The sequence below is a fragment of the Bombyx mandarina genome, chromosome 09, assembly GCF_030267445.1.
Source record: "Bombyx mandarina strain Sakado chromosome 09, ASM3026744v2".
NCBI lineage: Eukaryota > Metazoa > Arthropoda > Insecta > Lepidoptera > Bombycidae > Bombyx > Bombyx mandarina.
In genome coordinates, this window is record NC_143216.1 from 14,559,412 (window position 1) to 14,579,425 (window position 20,014).

Sequence of the window (20,014 nt, forward strand, 5' to 3'; positions counted from 1 at the left end):
TTAGACTTTGTTCCCTATAAAGCGGGAGGAAAACCGAACTTTCGGCGTAGGTAGGAAAAAAAACATTTTATTGCACTTAGGTACTCCCGTACGACATTGTATGGAAAAAGTTAAAGAGAAAAAATAAACTTAAACCAAATTATATAATGGGCAATGGGTTTATTGCTAAAATTGCGACGAGGGGTTCGACGAGTAAACTAACCCATAGACACAGCCCACTGAGTTTCTCGCCGGATCTTCTCAATTGCCCGCTGAGTTTCTCGCTGAATCTTCTCAGTGGGTCGCGTTTCCGATCCGGTGATAGATTCTGCAAAGCACTGCTCTTGCTGGGGTCAGTGTTATCAACACTCCGGTTTGAGCCCCGTGAGCTCACCTACACACGTTAGGGTGAAGCTGAAATAGCCTCTCAAGACTATCAGCATAGGTAGAAAAAAAATATCTTCTCAGTGGGTCGCGTTTCCGATCCGGTGATAGATTCTGCAAAGCACTGCTCTTGCTAGGGTCAGTGTTAGCAACGCCTCCTGATTTGAGCCCCGAGAGCTCACCTACACGTTAGGGTTACACTGACATAGCCTCTCAAGGCTATCAGCTTAAGTCGAGAAAAAAAAAAACAATCATCCGGTATTCACTCTATTACGTAACCGGCATTCACGACTTCCGCTACGAAATAAAATAAATTAAAATCCACAAAAAACACATACGTAATTTTATTTGTGTTTTAAAGTCCGTACCACAATTCTGTCAATTTTCTGTAGCGAGCAATGTAATGCGTTCCGATTACCGGGAGGGAAACCCGTTCATACAATTCAATCTCCTTGATATATACAAGCTCTGATAGACAGGTGACCAGTAAGTCTGTTTCCCCCATGTTTAGCCAAAAAATTATAATTAGTATAAATAAAAATAATGGTTGAAGCAAAGCGCAGTATTTGAAATAAAAACATTCAACTGTAAAAATTATAAGATATATTGAAACTTAAAATATTACAGTTCGATTAGACTCGAGTTATACTAAGAACGAATGTTGTTATTTGAAACATATATGGAAAAAAGTTATGAAATAATCTTTGAAATATTACTGTACTGAAATATATCTGTTCATAAATTTCTAGATTTTAAAAGTAATCATGTATATATTTTTAATACAAATGTGTGCAACAACTTAGTACTAGTAAAATATACGCTTACAATTTTCAAGCTTCAACAAAGTATAAATATTTGTACATACATAAGAATATGCAGATGAAGCAAAACATTATAAACTTTGAATTTTTCAACCAATTAACCAAAAAATTATTTTGATAAAAATTCAATGACTTTGTTTTTATTATATTATATATTATTATTACGTTAAATAAATTACATGGATCTTTATTGAAATCTTAAGCTTTGAGAGATTTATTAAAGGATATAAACAATATGTTTCATAATAAAATGCCAATCTCAAACATGGGTCCAAACCCTTTCATATTTATCAGTGTGTTTGTGGTGTACTTGGAACCTGAGGCAGACCAAATTCGTCCACGGGAACACCATCTTTGTTCCGGATGCTGTCGGCTCCAGGTTCCCTATCTGGAGCTGCTGGAGCCTTCACAACATCGTCAAGGTAAGAAGCATCATCATCTAAAGCTATTTCATCACCTGTAACCAGAGAACAGATTTTAATACATTTCCTTAACCTGCCTCAAATCAAAAAGGTTAAGTAGGTATATAGACAGATTGGGCCTGAACAAGGTGCTCGCGGTGGAGGTGGTCACAGTGGCCGCGTTGGTGCCGATGCCGGCGCGTCTGGTGGGAATGGAGTCGGAGGTCGACTGGTTCCAGGGTACGATGCGTCTACGATGCCCCGGGTCAGCGGTCGATCTCCGCGTGGCGGTGCGAATTGGTGGACGCCCGAGATTGCGCTCCTCTGAGAGGAGTGCGTACGGGCGCGCTATCGAAGCGCCCGCCACGGCCGTGTCCACCTTCGCGATGCCTGCATGTCGACTGCAGTCAGAAGCAGGAGGCACTGCGGCGGGCCATCGACGAGACCAAGTCTCAGAGCAAGACGCTCGACCAGGATCCCGTGCCAAGCGGTCCACAAGAAATTACAGCCGTGGGCGCTCCCGGTGATGGAGCGTCTCCAGCCTCGGCAGCTGCGGGTGATTGTCTCTGGGCTGTTCTCGCGGATGGAGAGTGACTTCGACCCCCCCCCCTGTATGGGCGCGCCGCCACGCGGTGACGTGAGCGGTAATGCCCCTGCTGAGGTGGTCCCTCCAAGCATCTCGGAGGAGGAGATTCGTGCGGCCACGTGGTGCCCCGAAGGTGTTGACGGCCGGGTCTGGGATTTGGTCTTCGGTGCCCTTGGGCTCGTGCGGCTCTTTGAAGCCTACCTCGAGTCGAGACAGTTTCCAATGCGGTGGCAGTTCGGATTACGGAAGGGCCGCTCGACCATCGACGCGGTGATGCGCGTGCGCACCCTCTCTGATGGGGCTGTCGGCCGGGGCGGGGTTGAAGTGTCCTTGGATATCGCCAACGCGTTCAACACCCTGCCCTGGTCGATGATCGCGGGGGCGCTGGAGTATCACGGCGTCCCTGCGTATCTCCGTTGACTGATCGGGTTCTACCTCGAGGACAGCTCTGCGGCTAGCGAAGCTGTCCGCGTTGTCCTCGTCGCTGTCATCGCCGAACGTATTGTGGAAGAGCAACCCGGTCGGCGGAACACCAACGGCATCGCCCGGGTTGCCTGGTAGAGCCGTCGTACCGCGGAAACCGGCGTCGTCGGCTGTCCACGGTCACCTCGACGACCCGTCGGTCGGGCGTCCTCGGGGTGGCACCACGAGTCTAGTTGACCGCGGAAAGCCGCCTGCTCTGACCCCGGACGGAGATAGGACGTCGGATGTAAGAGTGTAGGAGAGGCGTTTAATGCGGTAGAGCCCGCGGTCTGCTCCCAACATCTAGATCCTCAAATCCAAGATGCCCCGCGCGCCCTTAGGCGTGGGAACCTCGTCGGAGGTTCGACCCCGGCCCGGAAAAAAAGCTTTTGTATATAGACAGATACTGAAACTCAACACAAAAATGATATTTTTTGTTATTTACAGTATATAGTGATTAATAAAATGTTGTAACCCGCTTAAACCTATTTATTATGATTTGATTGAAATATACTAATTTCAAATTAGAAAACATGTCTTTTGTCATTGTTACTATTCGGTGCAATTTTTAAAATGCTCATAAGACGTCTCCTTTTTAGGAAAATCTAAACTAAAAATCCACTCTCACTGTAGGATCATTATGGAATATTTCATCCCTCGAACTATGCAAGTTAAGTGTACATGTTCAATGAGACTCAGTCAGTTTTATAAGCAACTAACTGACCCAGCAGACTTCGTAGTGCCTCAATCGATAAATAAGACACATCAAGGGGACACATCAAAGGAAAACTTCAACTTTTCAACAAGATCCCACTAAACGTTCAATTACTACCTGTTCATAGATGTAAGAAAACTGTCAAGGAACGTTTGTGCAACAAGGCATATTATAAAGTTAAGGATTATTTACTAGATGGCACTATGTGGGAATGAGGTGTTCGCTCCTGGCCTTTTCATGTTTAATTTTTTTTTTTTTTTTGACTTGTTTTTTCCTTTATTGTAAATATTTTTATTTATTTAAAAAAAAGAAAATATTTGAGAAAAAACAAAAAAAAAGCCCGCTGAGTTTGTTTCGCCAGTTCTTCTCAGGACTGTGGCTTTTTTTGGAACCGGTGGTAGAGTTAACATTGTTATTTATATTTTGACATTCAACAAGTGTGTCATACTAACATCTAAGTTGAAATAAATTATTTTGAATTTTGAATTTTGAAAAACAAAATTATTTTTATATAATTCCGAGCTTTGTTATATTTTCTCACCTTTTAAACCTTCCCTGGACTTCCACGAATAATTCAAAATTAGCCAAATCGGTCTAGCCGTTCTCGAGTTTTAGCAAGACTAACGAACAGCAATTCATTTTTATATATAGAGACTAATTAAACAGTTTAACAAATTTTCAATTTAAGCACAAGCAAATAAGAAACTTACCAAGAGCGTCAAGTTCTGCAGCAAGCTCATCATCATCAATCTCTGGCATACCATATTGCCTGCCGAGGGCTTCTTGAACTTCATCAGCTTGTTCCATCATATCAGCTAACTCATCATTTACATCCTGCAATTGTTTATGTACTTTACAATGACTACATCAAAACCCAACAAATTTTAAAGACTGCATTTTTGTAGATTCTTAACAATTATTGACTGCTGTTACAAAATATTTCCATATGAGGTTGTTGTCCTTAGGGTCTACAAGCTACGAAATTTTGGCTTCATAAATTATCTTAAATTCTGTTAATGGATAAAAAATTATGGTGCTCTATCCAACGCCTGTTTTCAATTATATACTCACATCAATGGAATCAATATTAATCTTCTTAAATTCTTTTTTCATTTGTGTTACACCATCCTTCATTGCAGATATTGTGGTATGAGTGTCCTTCAATGTCTGCGTTGCATAATTTGCTTGTTCCATGTTGAAAGACTGGGCACGGAGATTATCAAGTTGTTGTTCATACCTGATTTAAAAGTAACATTTGGTTGTATAGTTACTGAAATTTATTTGCTCCACATAAGTGTTATTAGATTAGATGACTGATAGTATTAACATAATTATCAATTTTCCAGTAACCAGATAGAACTTATTTTAAAATACAAAAAGTACACACAAGCCTACAACTTGAATTACAAATTTAATGAACGTATTTCTCTAAGAAAAGTTGATATGTATAGCCATCAGTGAAATTATCATTAGAATGATTTTAATTTTTCATAGAAGGAAGATATCAAACTTTATACACACAGATTAATGACACTTGTGAGGGCTATAACAATTTAATTGTATATTTAAGCATAAACTTTAGCTTGCGCAGATATACAGATTTCACTTGATGTGCAGAAGCATTTTTGGGATTGTACTTCAGACAGTGCATTATACAAGTCACTTGAAAAGTAAAGAACAATTTTACTTCTAAAATGTTAGGCAATTATTAACAGACCTGAGTTGTACTTTATGGTTTGTTAAAGAAAATTTCTTCATTGCACTTTTCACTGGATATGATGGTAGTGAATAAATGCCAACAATATCCTCCTTAAGGTTTAAAGGTCTCAATTGTATTGAAACAATAGCTGCCCTGTCTTTTAAAAGCTAGTTTTATTTTGGACAGGGCTTTCATAACAATACGAATAAGATCACAACACATATTACCACTAGTTAAGATGTCGTCTTAAAAACCTTTCTGTGTTGTCATCTTTAGGCTACCTTAAGGAAATAAGTTCGAATTTACATTATAAAGTCTACATATAAAGAAAAGCACAAACATTTTCTTCTGTTTCAATACTCTCATTGCTTTTTGCTTGACTGAAGTTTTAGCAGGACCCTCCCTCATTTTGCTCATCTGATCCTTGTATTTTCTAAGTTCTGTGTCCAGTTTCTGGACTTTCTGTTCAATATTATCGGCTCGGCCATCTACCTACAAACAATAATATAAATTTAAAATATAAATTTATAAGATGAATCATCACTGAATTTACGTTGCGATATAGGTATTGTCTTACGTTTTTAATGCAATCCGTAATGCTGGGGCCAGGTTCTTTGGGTTTCGCTCTTCCGAATAATCTGTTCATGTTTGGTTTAAAACGCTTAGAAAACTCGGTAAAGAAATTTTTAGAACTTATCCTAATCAATTTGCAAATTTTTCTTGCTTTTCTGAACACTAAAAGACACAGAACACTAATACTTCTAGCGAAGCTAAAAGACGACAAAAAATCAACAATTTATTTGATTGCCACTCACTTCAACTGTCACTTGTCAGTAGTATTAGTAGTGGTAGTTCTATTTTTCAAACTGGAAAGGCAAAGGTATCATACCACACCGCTTAATCTTTATATATATTTTTTTGAAGTGTTTGGAACCTTAACTTCATTTCAGTTCCGATTGCATCACCTTTCAGTCCGGACGTGTTTTTGCGAAAAACTGTCGCTGCCGTCGCGATCTTGTGTCTCGAGTTTCGCTGCATTGTCGTTGTCGCATCGATCGCGGCATTGTTGCGAATTCTTGACGCACTATCGCTGGCGTCGCGACCTTGTGTCGTAAAAGCAAATCGAACTTGTTGATTGTGCATTCGTAACGACTTCACATTATCATCCACTCATATCATTATTAAATTTATTTATTTATTCGGCGAGTAAAACAGTCTCTTTCGAGACTAACCCCCCCTGAGATCACCGCTTGTTGTGGCATTCTCACAACCCAGGGGGGCCCCACCTTCACAAACTTCCACCCCAATCCTAGCCGACTGCCGTTTTCACGGCAAAGGCACTCCCCCCCTTGTAGCTGGCACAGCGCAGGGGGTGAACTCCTACTCAGGGGACTCGCCTTTCGGCGAGTGTGCCTTAAGTCCCGGGGACGCCCCCCCCGGGCAAAAAACCGAAAAATGGAAGAAGAGCTTTTAGGGTTTCTCTGGTTACTTGCCGAGAAGTACCCGGTACTATCAAACCTCACGGCCGAATTCGCGGCCTACAGGGCCGCCCGCGCGAGTCCCGCCCCGCCCGCGTCCCTCGCCGCGTCGTTTCGAGCCGCGCAGTCATGCCCCGCCCCCAAATCCAATTTGAGCGCACGTACGCACGTAGCGACTCAGGAAGCGCCTAGCGCCAACGAAGCGCCTAACGCACCCGCGACGTCATTCACGCCAATCTCATCCGTCGCGTCGTCCGTAATCATCAACTCAGGCTCAGACTCCGATACCGGATCGGAGATGGACTTCGAGTCCGCGACGAGCCCGCAGCCCGGAACCTCGGATGGGTTCCAAACGGTAAAACGCGGGAAAAAACGTACTCGCGCCGTGGAGTCCCGGAGCTCCACGACAAAACAAACCAAGTCAGCGACTGCCTCCCGTCCGCAGGTAGTCGTGACACCGGAGTCGGACTCCGGCCGCCGCGCAACCCCACCGCCGCGTCCCAAGCCCGCACCCGCGCAAAAAACCGTCGTCCCGCCCCCGCTGATTCTCCAGGAGAAGTCAGCATGGAACCGCGTCTCCCAGGCCCTTCAGGCAAACAAAATAAATTATACCCATGCGCGTAACGTCGCGCATGGGATTCAAATAAAGGTCGCAACGCCGGGCGACCATAGGGCTCTATCCGCGTACCTCCGAAAGGAGAACATAGGTTTCCATACCTATGCTCTTCAGGAGGACCGCGAGCTCCGCGTAGTAATACGCGGAGTTCCGAAGGAACTCGACATAGAGTACGTCAAGGAGGATCTGACCGCTCAGTCCCTCCCGATAGTAAGTGTGCACCGGATGCACAACGGACGCGACAAAAAACCATATAACATGGTTCTAGTCGCTCTAGAACCAACCCCGGAGGCCAAGAAAAAAATCGCATGTCTCGCGACAGTATGTGGCCTATCCGGGGTTACCATTGAAGCCCCCCATAGACGTGGCACTCCCGGACAGTGCCACAGATGCCAACTCTATGGCCACTCGGCTCGGAATTGCCACGCGCGCCCCCGCTGCGTGAAGTGCCTCGGCGATCACGCCACGTTAGATTGCTCGCGAGTTAGGGAAACCGCGACCGAACCTCCAAGCTGTGTCCTATGCCTCAAGCAAGGGCACCCCGCGAATTACCGTGGATGTCCTAGGGCTCCGCGAAAACGCCCGACTCACCCAGCACCCCCTACCGTCGGCCCAAAGACTTCGGTGCCTTCAGCACCGAAACCCGCCTTCGTACCGGCTGCGGTTCCCACCGTCTCGGCGTGGAATAAACCGCTGCCGTATACGAGGTCGGGAACACAAACCACACCCCAGCCCCCGCTCGCGACACGTCCCGCGCCGCAGCCCCTGCTCGCACCTCCCCCCGCGCCCGCGTACCGTCCCCCGCAACCCTCAGCCGCCAACGACTTCACGCTCGTGCGCGACTTCGTCACGGCGGTCAACTTCGACCGTCTGCGATCGTTCGCAGACGCGATGCGAAGGGCGGTAAACCCCGAACAACGGCTCGCGGCCGCGTTCGAATACATGGACGTTTATGAGTCCGTGGCCCGTACTTTCTAAAATCACCGGTAATCAATGGCGCAAAACGCTAGAGAGAAACCATATTCCCTTACGTTAGCATTCTACAATGCTAACGGACTCGCGCGACAACGCGATCAAATTTACGAATTCCTCCGCGACAATCTTGTAGATATTCTGCTAGTGCAGGAGACCTGCCTGAAGCCCTCGCGTCGTGACCCGAAAGTCGCGAATTACGTCATGGTTAGGAATGACAGACTCACCGCCTCCAAAGGCGGGACTGCCATTTACTATAGGCGGGCCCTGCACGTTGTCCCTCTCGATACCCCCTCGCTCTCACATATCGAGGCGTCAGTGTGCCGTATCTCGCTGACGGGACACCAGCCGATCGTCATTGCATCCGTCTATCTCCCCCCGGACAAGCCCCTTCTGAGCAGTGACATCGAGTCACTGTTCGGCATGGGAGACTCCGTCATCCTGGCAGGCGATTTAAATTGCCACCACACTAGGTGGAACTGCCACAGTTCAAACATAAACGGTAGGCGTCTCGACGCGTTTATAGACGACCTTACCTTCGAAGTAGTCGGTCCCCCAACTCCAACATGTTATCCGTATAACATCGCGCTCCGTCCGAGCACTATAGACCTGGCACTGCTGAGGAACGTAACTCTGCGCTTACGCTCCATCGAAGCAATGTCAGAGCTCGACTCAGACCACCGACCTGTCGTTATGCAGCTCGGTCGCCCCCACAACCCAGTCACAGCTACGAGGACCATGGTGGACTGGAAGAAGCTGGGCAAAAGCTTAGCCGATGCCGCTCCACCAATCCTCCCCTGCGGCCCGGATTCAACTCCATCCCCCGAGGACACAGTCGAATCCATAAACATCATCACGGATCACATCTCTTCCGCGATCATAAGATCCTCAAAAGAAGTCGATGTGGAGGATAGCTTTCACCGCATCAGACTATCCCCCGAACTTAGGAACCTCCTAAGAGTTAGAAACGCGGCAATCCGGGCCTACGATCAACTTCCCACGCACTCAAACCGGATTCGGATGCGTCGTCTACAGCGGGATGTAAAATCTCGCCTAAGCGACGCCCGAAATGAGAATTGGGATAGCTACTTAGAAGGACTCGCGCCCTCTCATCAAGCATACTGGCGACTAGCAAGGACTCTCAAGTCCGAAACTACCGCTACTATGCCTCCTCTCGTACGCCCTTCAGGCCAACCACCGGCTTTCGATGACGATGACAAGGCAGAGTTGCTGGCCGATGCACTGCAAGAGCAGTGCACCACCAGCACTCAATACGCGGACCCCGAACACACCGAGGCAGTCGACGGGGAGGTCGAGCGCAGAGCTTCCCTGCCACCCTCGGACGCGTTACCCCCCATTACCTCTGACGAAGTTAGAGAAGTAATAGACAACCTTCAACCTAAGAAGGCACCCGGCTCCGACGGCATCCGCAACCGCGCGTTAAAACTCTTACCAGTCCAACTGATAACAATGTTGGCTACCATCTTAAATGCCGCTATGACGCACTGCATCTTTCCGGCGGTATGGAAAGAAGCGGACGTTATCGGTATACACAAGCCGGGCAAACCGAATAATGAAACCGCTAGTTACCGACCGATTAGTCTCCTCCCAGCGATAGGCAAAATTTACGAACGGCTCCTTCGGAAACGCCTCTGGGACTTCGTTACCGCGAATAAAATTCTAATAGACGAGCAGTTTGGATTCCGCGCCAAACACTCGTGCGTACAACAAGTGCACCGCCTCACGGAGCACATCTTAATAGGGCTAAATAGGCGTAAACAAATCCCGACCGGCGCCCTCTTCTTCGATGTAGCGAAGGCGTTCGACAAAGTCTGGCACAACGGTTTGATCTACAAACTGTACAACATGGGAGTGCCAGACAGACTCGTGCTCATCATACGAGACTTCTTGTCGAACCGTTCGTTTCGATATCGAGTAGAGGGAACTCGTTCTCGTCCCCGTCATCTGACTGCCGGAGTCCCGCAAGGCTCCGCACTCTCCCCGTTACTATTTAGTTTGTATATCAACGATATACCCCGGTCTCCGGAGACCCATCTAGCGCTCTTCGCCGATGACACGGCTATCTACTACTCGTGTAGGAAGATGTCGTTGCTTCATCGGCGACTCCAGACCGCAGTAACCACCATGGGACAGTGGTTCCGGAAGTGGCGAATAGACATTAACCCCACGAAAAGCACAGCGGTGCTATTCAAAAGGGGTCGCCCTCCGAATACCACTTCGAGCACCCCACTCCCCAATAGGCGTGTAAACACCTCCGCCGTTAGCCCCATCACTCTCTTTGACCAGCCCATACCGTGGGCCCCGAAGGTCAAATACCTAGGCGTCACCCTCGACAGAGGGATGACATTCCGTCCCCACGTAAAAACGGTACGCGATCGCGCCGCGTTTATACTAGGACGACTCTACCCAATGCTTTGTAGACGAAGCAAACTGTCCCTCCGTAACAAGGTAACCCTCTACAAAACTTGCATACGCCCCGTCATGACGTATGCAAGCGTAGTGTTCGCTCACGCGGCCCGCACCAACTTGAAACCCCTTCAGGTTATACAATCCCGATTCTGCAGGATAGCCGTCGGAGCACCATGGTTCCAGAGGAACGTGGACCTCCACGATGACCTGGAGCTCGACCCCGTCAGTAAGTATCTACAGTCGGCATCGCTGCGCCACTTTGAGAAGGCGGCACGACATGAGAACCCTCTTGTCGTGGCCGCCGGAAACTACATACCCGATCCTGTAGACCGTTTGGTAAACCGTTGACGTCGCCCAAAGCACGTCATCACGGATCCTCCTGATCCATTAACGGTGCTTTTAGGCAATACAAGCACCGGTCACCGTCCTCGCCGAACCCGTCGCTTGCGACGAAGGGCTCGACGAGCGAATTAACCCACAGACACAGCCCACTGAGTTTCTCGCCGGATCTTCTCAGTGGGTCGCGCTTCCGATCCGGTGGTAGATTCTGCGAAGCACTGCTCTTGCTAGGGCGGTGTTAGCAATCCTCCGGTTTGAGCCCCGCGAGCTCACCTACACAAGCTAGGGTACGCTGAAATAGCCTCTCAAGGCTATCAGCAAAGGTAGGAAAAAAAAAAAAAAAAAAGGAACCTTATTCAATTGGCCGTCGCGTCGCGTCGCTTACGACAAAAGGCTCGGCGAGTAAATTAACCCACAGACACAGCCCACTGAGTCTCTCGCCCAATCTTCACAGTGGGTCGAGTTTATATTTTTTCGAGAGATTATATTTCATCCGATATCATCTCATCTCATTTTATTTCATTTTATTTCATGCCAATCGAATAATATTCCAAATTAATCAACTTCATTTCATTTCACTGCTTATTATCATTTTTGTTGGACGGTTCTATTTAGGGTTCGGTTTAGGGGACTGGGTTCTGTAAGTGAGGGGCTATTTTAAAACACTGCTTCATGGTTAATATAATTGTATTGCAAATACACTACTACATTTTTTGCAAGTACACTATTACATTTTATTTTTTTTAAAGTCTAAGGGGTTCTTGCATTGTCCGTGTCTAGATGAGAAGTCTTTGTCCGTACTGAAAAGAAGACAATCATCTGTTTTAAGTTTTAAATATTTAATTACGCATTCCAATATTCGAAAACTGTTACTTCATATGTTGTCACAGTGCTGCCTGCCATTACTTTCATATTCAAACTCCAACATTTTTCATAAATTTTTTTATCAAAGATTACGATATATGGTACGATGCCTTTGCTTTTCCAGTTGGAAAAATAGAACTACTACTACCATAAAAACTTTAAAAATGTCAAGAAATGCGAGGTTAATTTTTAAAATTATTAGAGAAATTTTACATAAGTAAATCACAGCATTAAAAACTTACTTACCACATAAATTTAGCTTGTTAGAAAAAAAATGAGTAACGGAATATTAAGCAGAAATATTAGAAAAATGGTAAGCTTGAACGAATTTAAAAAAGACTAAAATAAATAAAATAGTAATAATGTCGTAGAACGTATACTGTCTGCGACAACGTTATTCGTAAAGATAAAATAGGGTTAATCCATCATCGTAAAAAAAATTTTAAACATTTCCTTTAGCATTATTTCAAGTGTAGAGTGTAATTCTTAAACATAAAAAAATTCAATCTATAGTAAATGGAATTATGTCTAGAAATGTAACCTAATACTTTAGCAAAGTAACACCCAATGAAATAGTGTCGTTTGTGTTTAGTCATTAATTTTCTACATTGGGAATGCATCTTTACTTCTTTTATATTTTATGGTAAATGCTTGTGTTATTGTAATGTAAATTTTTACCTTTTTATTAACAGCAAATGCTTTTTTATTTAGATTATTTTTTATTGCTTAGATGGGTAAATGGTTTAGGTTTAAGATTCATTAAGAAACAGTTTCCAATAATCTTTTTTTTTAAAGTAATAATAAAATAACAGTTATAAATCTCTAAATTAGAACACACATTAAATACATAATTATTTAGAAAAATAGGTATTATCTAACACTTCAAGCACACCAGCTAAGATATTTGGTGTAATAGTGAAGTGGTTCAATTGTAATGTGTATTGAAAAATGTAAAGTTAGTCATTGTGTGCTATTTGTAGGTTCAATACAATTTAAGGAATACATTTTATGATTATCAGAATCACTGTGGGACATCTTGCAGTACCATTAAATGTTGGAAATGGGATATAACTCCTATAATATTGATGCACAATAAACCTAGTTTAAGATATGCAGTTCTCATTTTAAATAGACCAATATCACAAGAAGAAGCATTTATGAAAAACTTTTGGGAAAAAGGTAAGATTGTGATTAACTGATTGTTGATTCATATAATTTTATTCAAAAACTAAGGCCTATAATATCAATTATGGTTTAAACCAGAGTTCCCCAAACTTTTTTGTGTCGTAGACCCCTTGCCATGTTTTTCCGTGTTGGGTAGACCCCCCTACTTACCTGATATTTATTTCCTGTAAATTTCTAACTGTAGTAAAGTTTAGTGTTAAAAACTTAAAGTAAAAACACATGTTAATTTATATATTTATTAATTGAATTTAAATTAAAATTACTCAAAATAAAATATTGTATCTGTTATGTAAAATATACGTAACATAAAATAAACATAAAATAACATAAGCAATAAGTCAATATTTTTAGTGAGAAGGATGAACCTGATGCTTTAATAATAAATTATCAACATTTGGCGTCAATTTTGTAAGGGTTAATCTTAAATCTCCTCGGCTAATGATGTCTTGATATTATAAGATAGTATGATGTAAGTAAATAGGTACTATAAGTATATGTGTTGAGTTCTACTATCGTGGACCCCCAAACTTTTTTTCCCTGACGTAGACCCCTTGTAGGTTGTCACAGACCCCTAGGGGTCGATATAGACCACTTTGGGAATCACTGGTTTAAACAAAGAATCAACAAAACTTAGTTCAAATTTGTTCCTTAGATTAAACTTCTTTCATAATATCAATATGAATACAAATTTAGTTCAGATAACTTGAAAAAATGTTTTGATGTGTGGCAGCATTTTACTATTCATTCATTATTTTCAATCTTTTATCAGGTCTCAAACTGACATTTCTTCACTGTATTTGACAGGTGAATTGTTTTTTGAAACAAAAACTAAAGATTTTAACTGTATGTTGTCCTTATGGCCTCTTAAATTTTGTGATAGTTTAAACTCCGAAGGAGAGTTTAACTATGATTTAAATTACAAGTTGATCTTCAGTGACCTTCGATTTTAATTTAAACTACAGTTCACATTATGGGCCTTAGTAATCAGTTTGAAAATTTCATATTATGAGGTTGTAACAATACCTGTTGTATTGTTTGTTTGGTTAGATTTGCATATTTCGAGAACTAAGCTAATTGCTAATAAATTAAATTAAATATGTGTGTGTTTATCTGCCCATTAATGCTGACAAATGATGTAGAAATTATTATATCAACTAAATTCACAACGTTTCAAATTAAAATTAAAATTTTCTAATAAAAAATTTTGTATTCCTCACCGCAATAAAAAAATCGTAATTTTTTTGTTATAGCCACATTAAGAATAACAGTAGATGGTGGAGCATTAAGATGGGACCAGTTTCTCACCAGACTACCTGAGGAAATTAGTAATAAAATGAAAATACCAGATTTGATTACTGGTGATTTTGATTCAATAACAGAAGAAACTCTCCAAAAATACAAAAAGAAAGGTTGTAAGGTGAAATTTTATCATACTAATCAGTAAATTGTTATACGTCGTTGCTATTTACTAATTCTGATGTTAAATTGTAAATTGTTACATACTAGAGGAGTTATCATTAATTTCAATAACCCCATAATTCCAAGATTATGAAGTCAGTTAAAAAGGTATTTCTTAAATATACTGATGCGGATGTATTATGTGTTAAGCAAACTGTGACCATATAGGGGCTGAAATTTACAGCAAAGTATCATTTTAAAATTGAATATCTAATGTTAATACATTTACAATAATTATAATATTACTTAATTATGCACAGTAGGGTTTCCTTTAAATAGATTTACAAAGCAGGGATTTATTTCAGTTTGAAGGATAACACTATCAGAATACAGTGCAATTAAGACTGTTATCATATCTCAAGATTATTAGCAGTCTTCCCATTGTGATTTCTATGTGATATAGTAACTTAACCCCAGGTGGGCTGTGCTCTTCTTCATATTGAAGAAAAACAGTAGTACCTAAACAGATAATGTTAAATAAAAATATTTATTAACAGGTAGTGCACACCCCAGATCAAGATTATACTGATTTTACAAAAGCACTGAAAGAGTTGAATAATCATTGTCAAGAACATACAATTGAGGTTTGCATCACATCTTATATTAATGACTATACTTATTAAATCTGCTGTTTTATGAAGACTTCATTCATACATTTTTTGCTATATAATTAATACAGGGTTATTGTTTATAATAATAAACGTTAAAAGTGGACTATTTGCGATTTTGCAGTTACCCTTTAAGTTGCAGAAAATTGAACTTATACAAGAACTAATTACTAAAATAGTACAACAAAGGGTTACTGCTTACTAGTGTACAAGTTTATATGGTTAACTTGCAGGTGGACAATGTAATAGCAATAGGACAGGCTTCAGGCAGACTAGACCAAATTTTAGGAAATATACAAACTTTATATCTAGCTGAAAAACAACATTTACTTCATCCTGAAACTAAACTCTACCTAATGTCCGGTGATTCATTATCTTGGCTATTGGAACCTGGCAATCATATTATAAGCATTCCCGAGGAAACAAGGAAACATAACAGAGCTTGGTGTTCATTAGTGCCTATTGGAGAAACATGCCACAGTGTCACAACAAGTGGATTGATGTGGAATTTAGGTGCATTAATTAGTTTTATATAAATAAAATTTTATACTGATATGAAATCCACTGTTTTGAAAACCGTTATGTTTTTTTTAGACAATCAAAGCTTGAAATTTGGAGAACTAGTCAGCACGTCGAATGCATTCGATGGTTCAGACACAGTCAAGATCAAATGTAGTCACACAATACTTTGGTCTATGAAGGTGCCTAGTTTGACAGGTCAGTATATAAACCCAAATTTTCAATTTAGCTCAAATCTAAAGACCCGATTCAACCGTGCCAATAGAATAAGAAAACCAAATCGTTCGAAATCATAATATAATAATAGCGCACAACGAGTGATATTAAACTGTAATATTATTTTTATTTGTGTTTTTACTCTCAGTGAAATAAGCAATAACTATGTTTAAGTGGAATGGAATCTATGCAGTGTTTTCCTAAGGTATCATTTAGCTTGCAAAGCTTAAGCAGACTTGAGTTATTCAACAGCTCCATATTCTATTCAATTCTATGAGCCCACAGACTTCCACTACTGGACAAAGGCCTCCTCCAAGCCTAGCCACATAGATCGGTCCTGCGCTGCTTCTATCTATGGTTCAATGTGATGGTGACTTATTTTCTTCAGTCACCCAATAGTTACATGCCTTTCTTCTTGGTGTAAGAGATACTTATAGCCCAGTGAAGTGTCTAATTATTAGATGCATTGAAATAATGACTACCATGTCTTTTAAACTGACTAGTATAGACTCAAACAAACTAGTATAGACTCAAAATGTACTATTTATTACCTTACTGATGTCACATTGAAGAATGCTGAATGTGTGCTCAAATATATTTCAAGTCGGGAAACAAAATTTTCAAAAGAGCTCTTTAAGGATTAAAGAGGTCCAAGAAATCATTCCATTTTAAAAAAATGATTACAGTTTGTGTACCAATGAAATGAAATGATCACATATTTATTTCTTTGTTTCAGGAGAATAATGTGGTGGAGATGAAAATGAATAAAAAATTTATATTTGGTATTTAGTTCCTGTTAATAAGTAAAATCACTAGAGACATATTTAATCATCAATTTATATCATAGAAACGATCAACAATGTTATGTCGTTTATCTTCTCTTCTAACGAGGAACCTCAATCAGTGATATTAAATTTTATAATTCGAATACTATTTAAAAAAAAGAATATAATTTAATTAATATGTATCTTTCTATATGTACTACTTAATGTTATTGTGTCAAAAAATACTACTGTACCTGACAATAGGGGTATTGTATTAATTAAATTGATTTTCAGTTGTGGCACTTTACATCCTGTATATAAGGCTTATGATCCACAAGTCACACAACAAACATTTCAATAACGGTGCCGATAATTGTACAGCTTACCCTATACTAAGTTTATCACCATAAATTATATACAGGGTGTTTTAAAGTAACGACTCCCAAAATACTTTCTACCTCAACACAAGATGACGTTTATTTATTTCAATCTTATGACCGAGTGCTGATTGTCTGAAAGTTCATATTTCATTAGAGACAACAGCATCCACACATCGCCTAGTTAAGATACGTGCATTAAAAACTAAAACACATTAAAAATGCATAATAGTGGTTTCTTTCATGACGTAAAGACAGAAGAGTGTTGACAGTTTAAACCTACAGCGTTTGCTGTGCAACGCTCTGCATGACGTCATTTGGGGTTAATAAAAATGAAAAGCTAACTTCACACACCATAACAATCATTTTTTTTATTGCTTAAATGGGTGGACGAGCTCACGTCCACCTGGTGTTGAGTGGTTACTGGAGCCCATAAACATCTACAACGTAAATGCGCCATCCACCTTGAGATATAAGTTCTAAGGTCTCAAGTATAGTTACAACGGCTGCCCCACCCTTCAAACCGAAACGCATTACTGCTTCACGGCAGAAATAAGTAGGGCGGTGGTATCTACCCGGGCGGACTCAAGAAGTCCTACCACCAGTAAAAATAAATAGAAACCTCACATAACGGCAAACGCGATTGAGAGGCTATACAAAAAACCTTACGTGATAGTAAGTGGTAACCGTTTTAACCCATAGACATCACTTATCCACAAATGTCACCATTCGTTGTTATTGGTGTTAAGCCTCATGAGAACAAAAATGTTAGAACGATTAGATTTTTCCAACAATCTTTAAACAACTACTTACTAACATTTAGTAAAAATGTGAAAGATAAAAAAATTAAATTTATATTATTTTGACATTGGTGTCGAGTATCCTAGAGACTAGCTTAACCACCTGTTTTTATTTTTAAGAAAGGGTTCCTTAGAATTGTTGTAGCAGTTAATTGTTACTTTTTATAAGTATTTATTAGGTACTTTCTATGTATTTATCGTAGCTTGGTATGGTTCTTTCTATAAATAACTCATAATTCAATAATCACACGTCATATTTAATAGTTATCTACATTGTGAAATTAATGGCACGCGTTCTAATTAATTAATAAGCTATAAATTGGTTTCTCAAAATGTTGTATGTAGCTAATGTAGCGTCGATAGATGCTTAAAGACATTGCCAATAGTATGGCTGACGTAATTGTTTAAATCGATTGGGTGTTGGGTAAGGTGGTGAATAAAAATCTTGAAATTAAAAATATTTTTGAAATGATCACTAAAAGTTGTCTGTCTATCTTACTAACACGATGATATTTAATACGATATCCGAATAAATGGGATGATGGTTTATGATTTTGCAAAGCACTACTCTTGCTAGGGCTAGTGTTAGCAACAACCCAGGTTAGTGCCCGATGAGCTCACCCACTCGTTTGATGAATCTAGCATGACTCCTCGAGATCAAGGAGTATCCCTACAACCTTCCAAGAGTATTGGAATACTTGGGGTCGACATTTCGAGCGATGTCCAATTTCGGAGTCATTTGGAGGGCAAAGCCAAGTTGGCGTCAAAAATGCTGGGAGTCCTCAATAGAGCGAAGCGGTACTTCACGCCTGGACAAAGACTTTTGCTTTACAAATCACAGGTCCGGCGTCGCGTGGAGTACTGCTCCCACCTCTGGGCTGGGGCTCCCAAATACCAGCTACTTCCATTTGACTTCATACAGAAAAGAGCCGTTCGGATTGTCGATAATTCCATTCTTACGGATCGTTTGGAACCTCTGGGTCTGCGGAGGGACTTCGGTTCCCTCTGTATTCTGTACCGTATGTTCCATGGGGAGTGCTCTAAGGAATTGTTCGAGATGATACTGACATCTCGCTTTTACCATCGCACCGCCCGCCACAGGAGTAGAGTTCATCCATACTACCTGAAGCCACTACGTTCATCCACAGTGCGTTTCCAGTGATCTTTTTTGCCACGTACCATCCGGCTATGGAATGAGCTCCCCTCCACGGTGTTTCCCGAGCGCTATGACATGTCCTTCCACCATCAGGTGGGCTGTATGCTCGTCTGCCTATACGGCAATAAAAATAAAAGGTCACTAGAATAGGTAGAAAAAAAAGAACATGCTTTTTAGGTATTAAGGGGCTACCGGAACCTATGAATGCAACGAGTCTTCACCCGTCTTGAAACAGGAGATCAAAATCTTAATTGTATTATAGAAAGGTTGTCCAAATTGCTAAGTAAATATCAGCCGGATCAAAACAAAAATGTTAAATCAAAATGTGAAAGCTAAATCTTTCGTGACGTCATCTCGGTGTTTTTTTTTAAATATTGTAGTTGTAGTTTAAATACTGCAAAATTACCTGAGATTATTTGTAAAATTAGTTATTTTAATTTGAATAAATTTTAATGTCGGTTAATATATTTTTGGATTGCAAAGTTTCGCAACAGTATATCGTATTTTAATTGATAGAACTTACTGTTAGCGTTTACTCACCTTGTATGGATTTTTATTTTTTTTATTGCTTAGGTGGGTGAGCTCACAGCTCACCTGGTGTTAAGTGGTTACTGGAGCCCATAGACATCTACAACGTAAATGCGCCACCCACCTTGAGATATAAGTTCTAAGGTCTCAAGTATAGTTACAACGGCTGCCCCACCCTTCAAACCGAAACGCATTACCGCTTCACGGCAGAAATAGGCGGAGTGGTGGTACCTACTCGGACGGACTCACAAGAGGTCCTACCACCAGGAAATATAATATATTTAGTATAATACCGGCAAAACAATAATGTGGTTTTCCTGTGAAACAATCGTGTATCAATATTGAAGTGTTATATAGGCGTCAAAACAATACATATTTGGCCTTTTTTTTCTACAGGAGAAAATCGCCGGATACCCACCCCCGCATGGCAGGCGGGGTTTGTGGGAGTTGAACCTCACTAAAAACTCCTGCCGCTCACAGCCGGTGCGCTACCCCGGATAGGGCCGAAGCCCAGTCGGAACTATTGAGACGGCGGGACAGGGCTTACGCAGAGCATATTACATCCATCCCGCCGTCCCCAGACGCCGGACCGGCGGCCACCAGCGACACGACCGCCGGTTCCCTCGGTCGACGGGCCACGAGCCCGCATTGATGGCG

At 41.5% G+C, this 20,014-nt stretch overlaps 2 protein-coding genes across 5 annotated transcripts; one reads left to right on the forward strand and one right to left on the reverse strand.

Annotated features, from left to right (window-relative positions):
- Nucleotides 1-949: 949 nt before the first annotated feature.
- Vps60 (vacuolar protein sorting 60) lies at nt 950-5,883 on the reverse strand. The gene is made up of 5 exons (XM_028170186.2): nt 5,625-5,883; nt 5,388-5,539; nt 4,420-4,585; nt 4,059-4,182; nt 950-1,641 (listed from the first exon to the last, which is right to left on the reverse strand). Exons 1-5 carry the CDS (start codon nt 5,691-5,693, stop codon nt 1,475-1,477), a joined length of 678 nt encoding a protein of 225 aa, XP_028025987.2. The 5' UTR covers nt 5,694-5,883; the 3' UTR covers nt 950-1,474.
- A 5,926-nt stretch (nt 5,884-11,809) lies between these two features.
- Nucleotides 11,810-18,131, forward strand: LOC114239757 (thiamine pyrophosphokinase 1). 4 transcript variants are annotated; one of them, XM_089730080.1, is made up of 7 exons: nt 11,810-11,927; nt 12,727-12,925; nt 14,182-14,348; nt 14,887-14,973; nt 15,231-15,510; nt 15,592-15,714; nt 16,469-18,131. In XM_089730080.1, the coding sequence occupies exons 2-7, from the start codon at nt 12,832-12,834 to the stop codon at nt 16,474-16,476; spliced, it is 759 nt and encodes a 252-aa protein (XP_089586206.1). In that variant the 5' UTR covers nt 11,810-11,927; nt 12,727-12,831; the 3' UTR covers nt 16,477-18,131. The 4 variants fall into 4 exon arrangements, with proteins under 4 accessions (XP_089586206.1, XP_089586207.1, XP_028025924.2 ...); XM_089730081.1 differs by having other exon boundaries at nt 11,812-11,927; nt 12,766-12,925; XM_028170123.2 differs by having other exon boundaries at nt 11,885-12,059.
- Nucleotides 18,132-20,014: the final 1,883 nt, after the last annotated feature.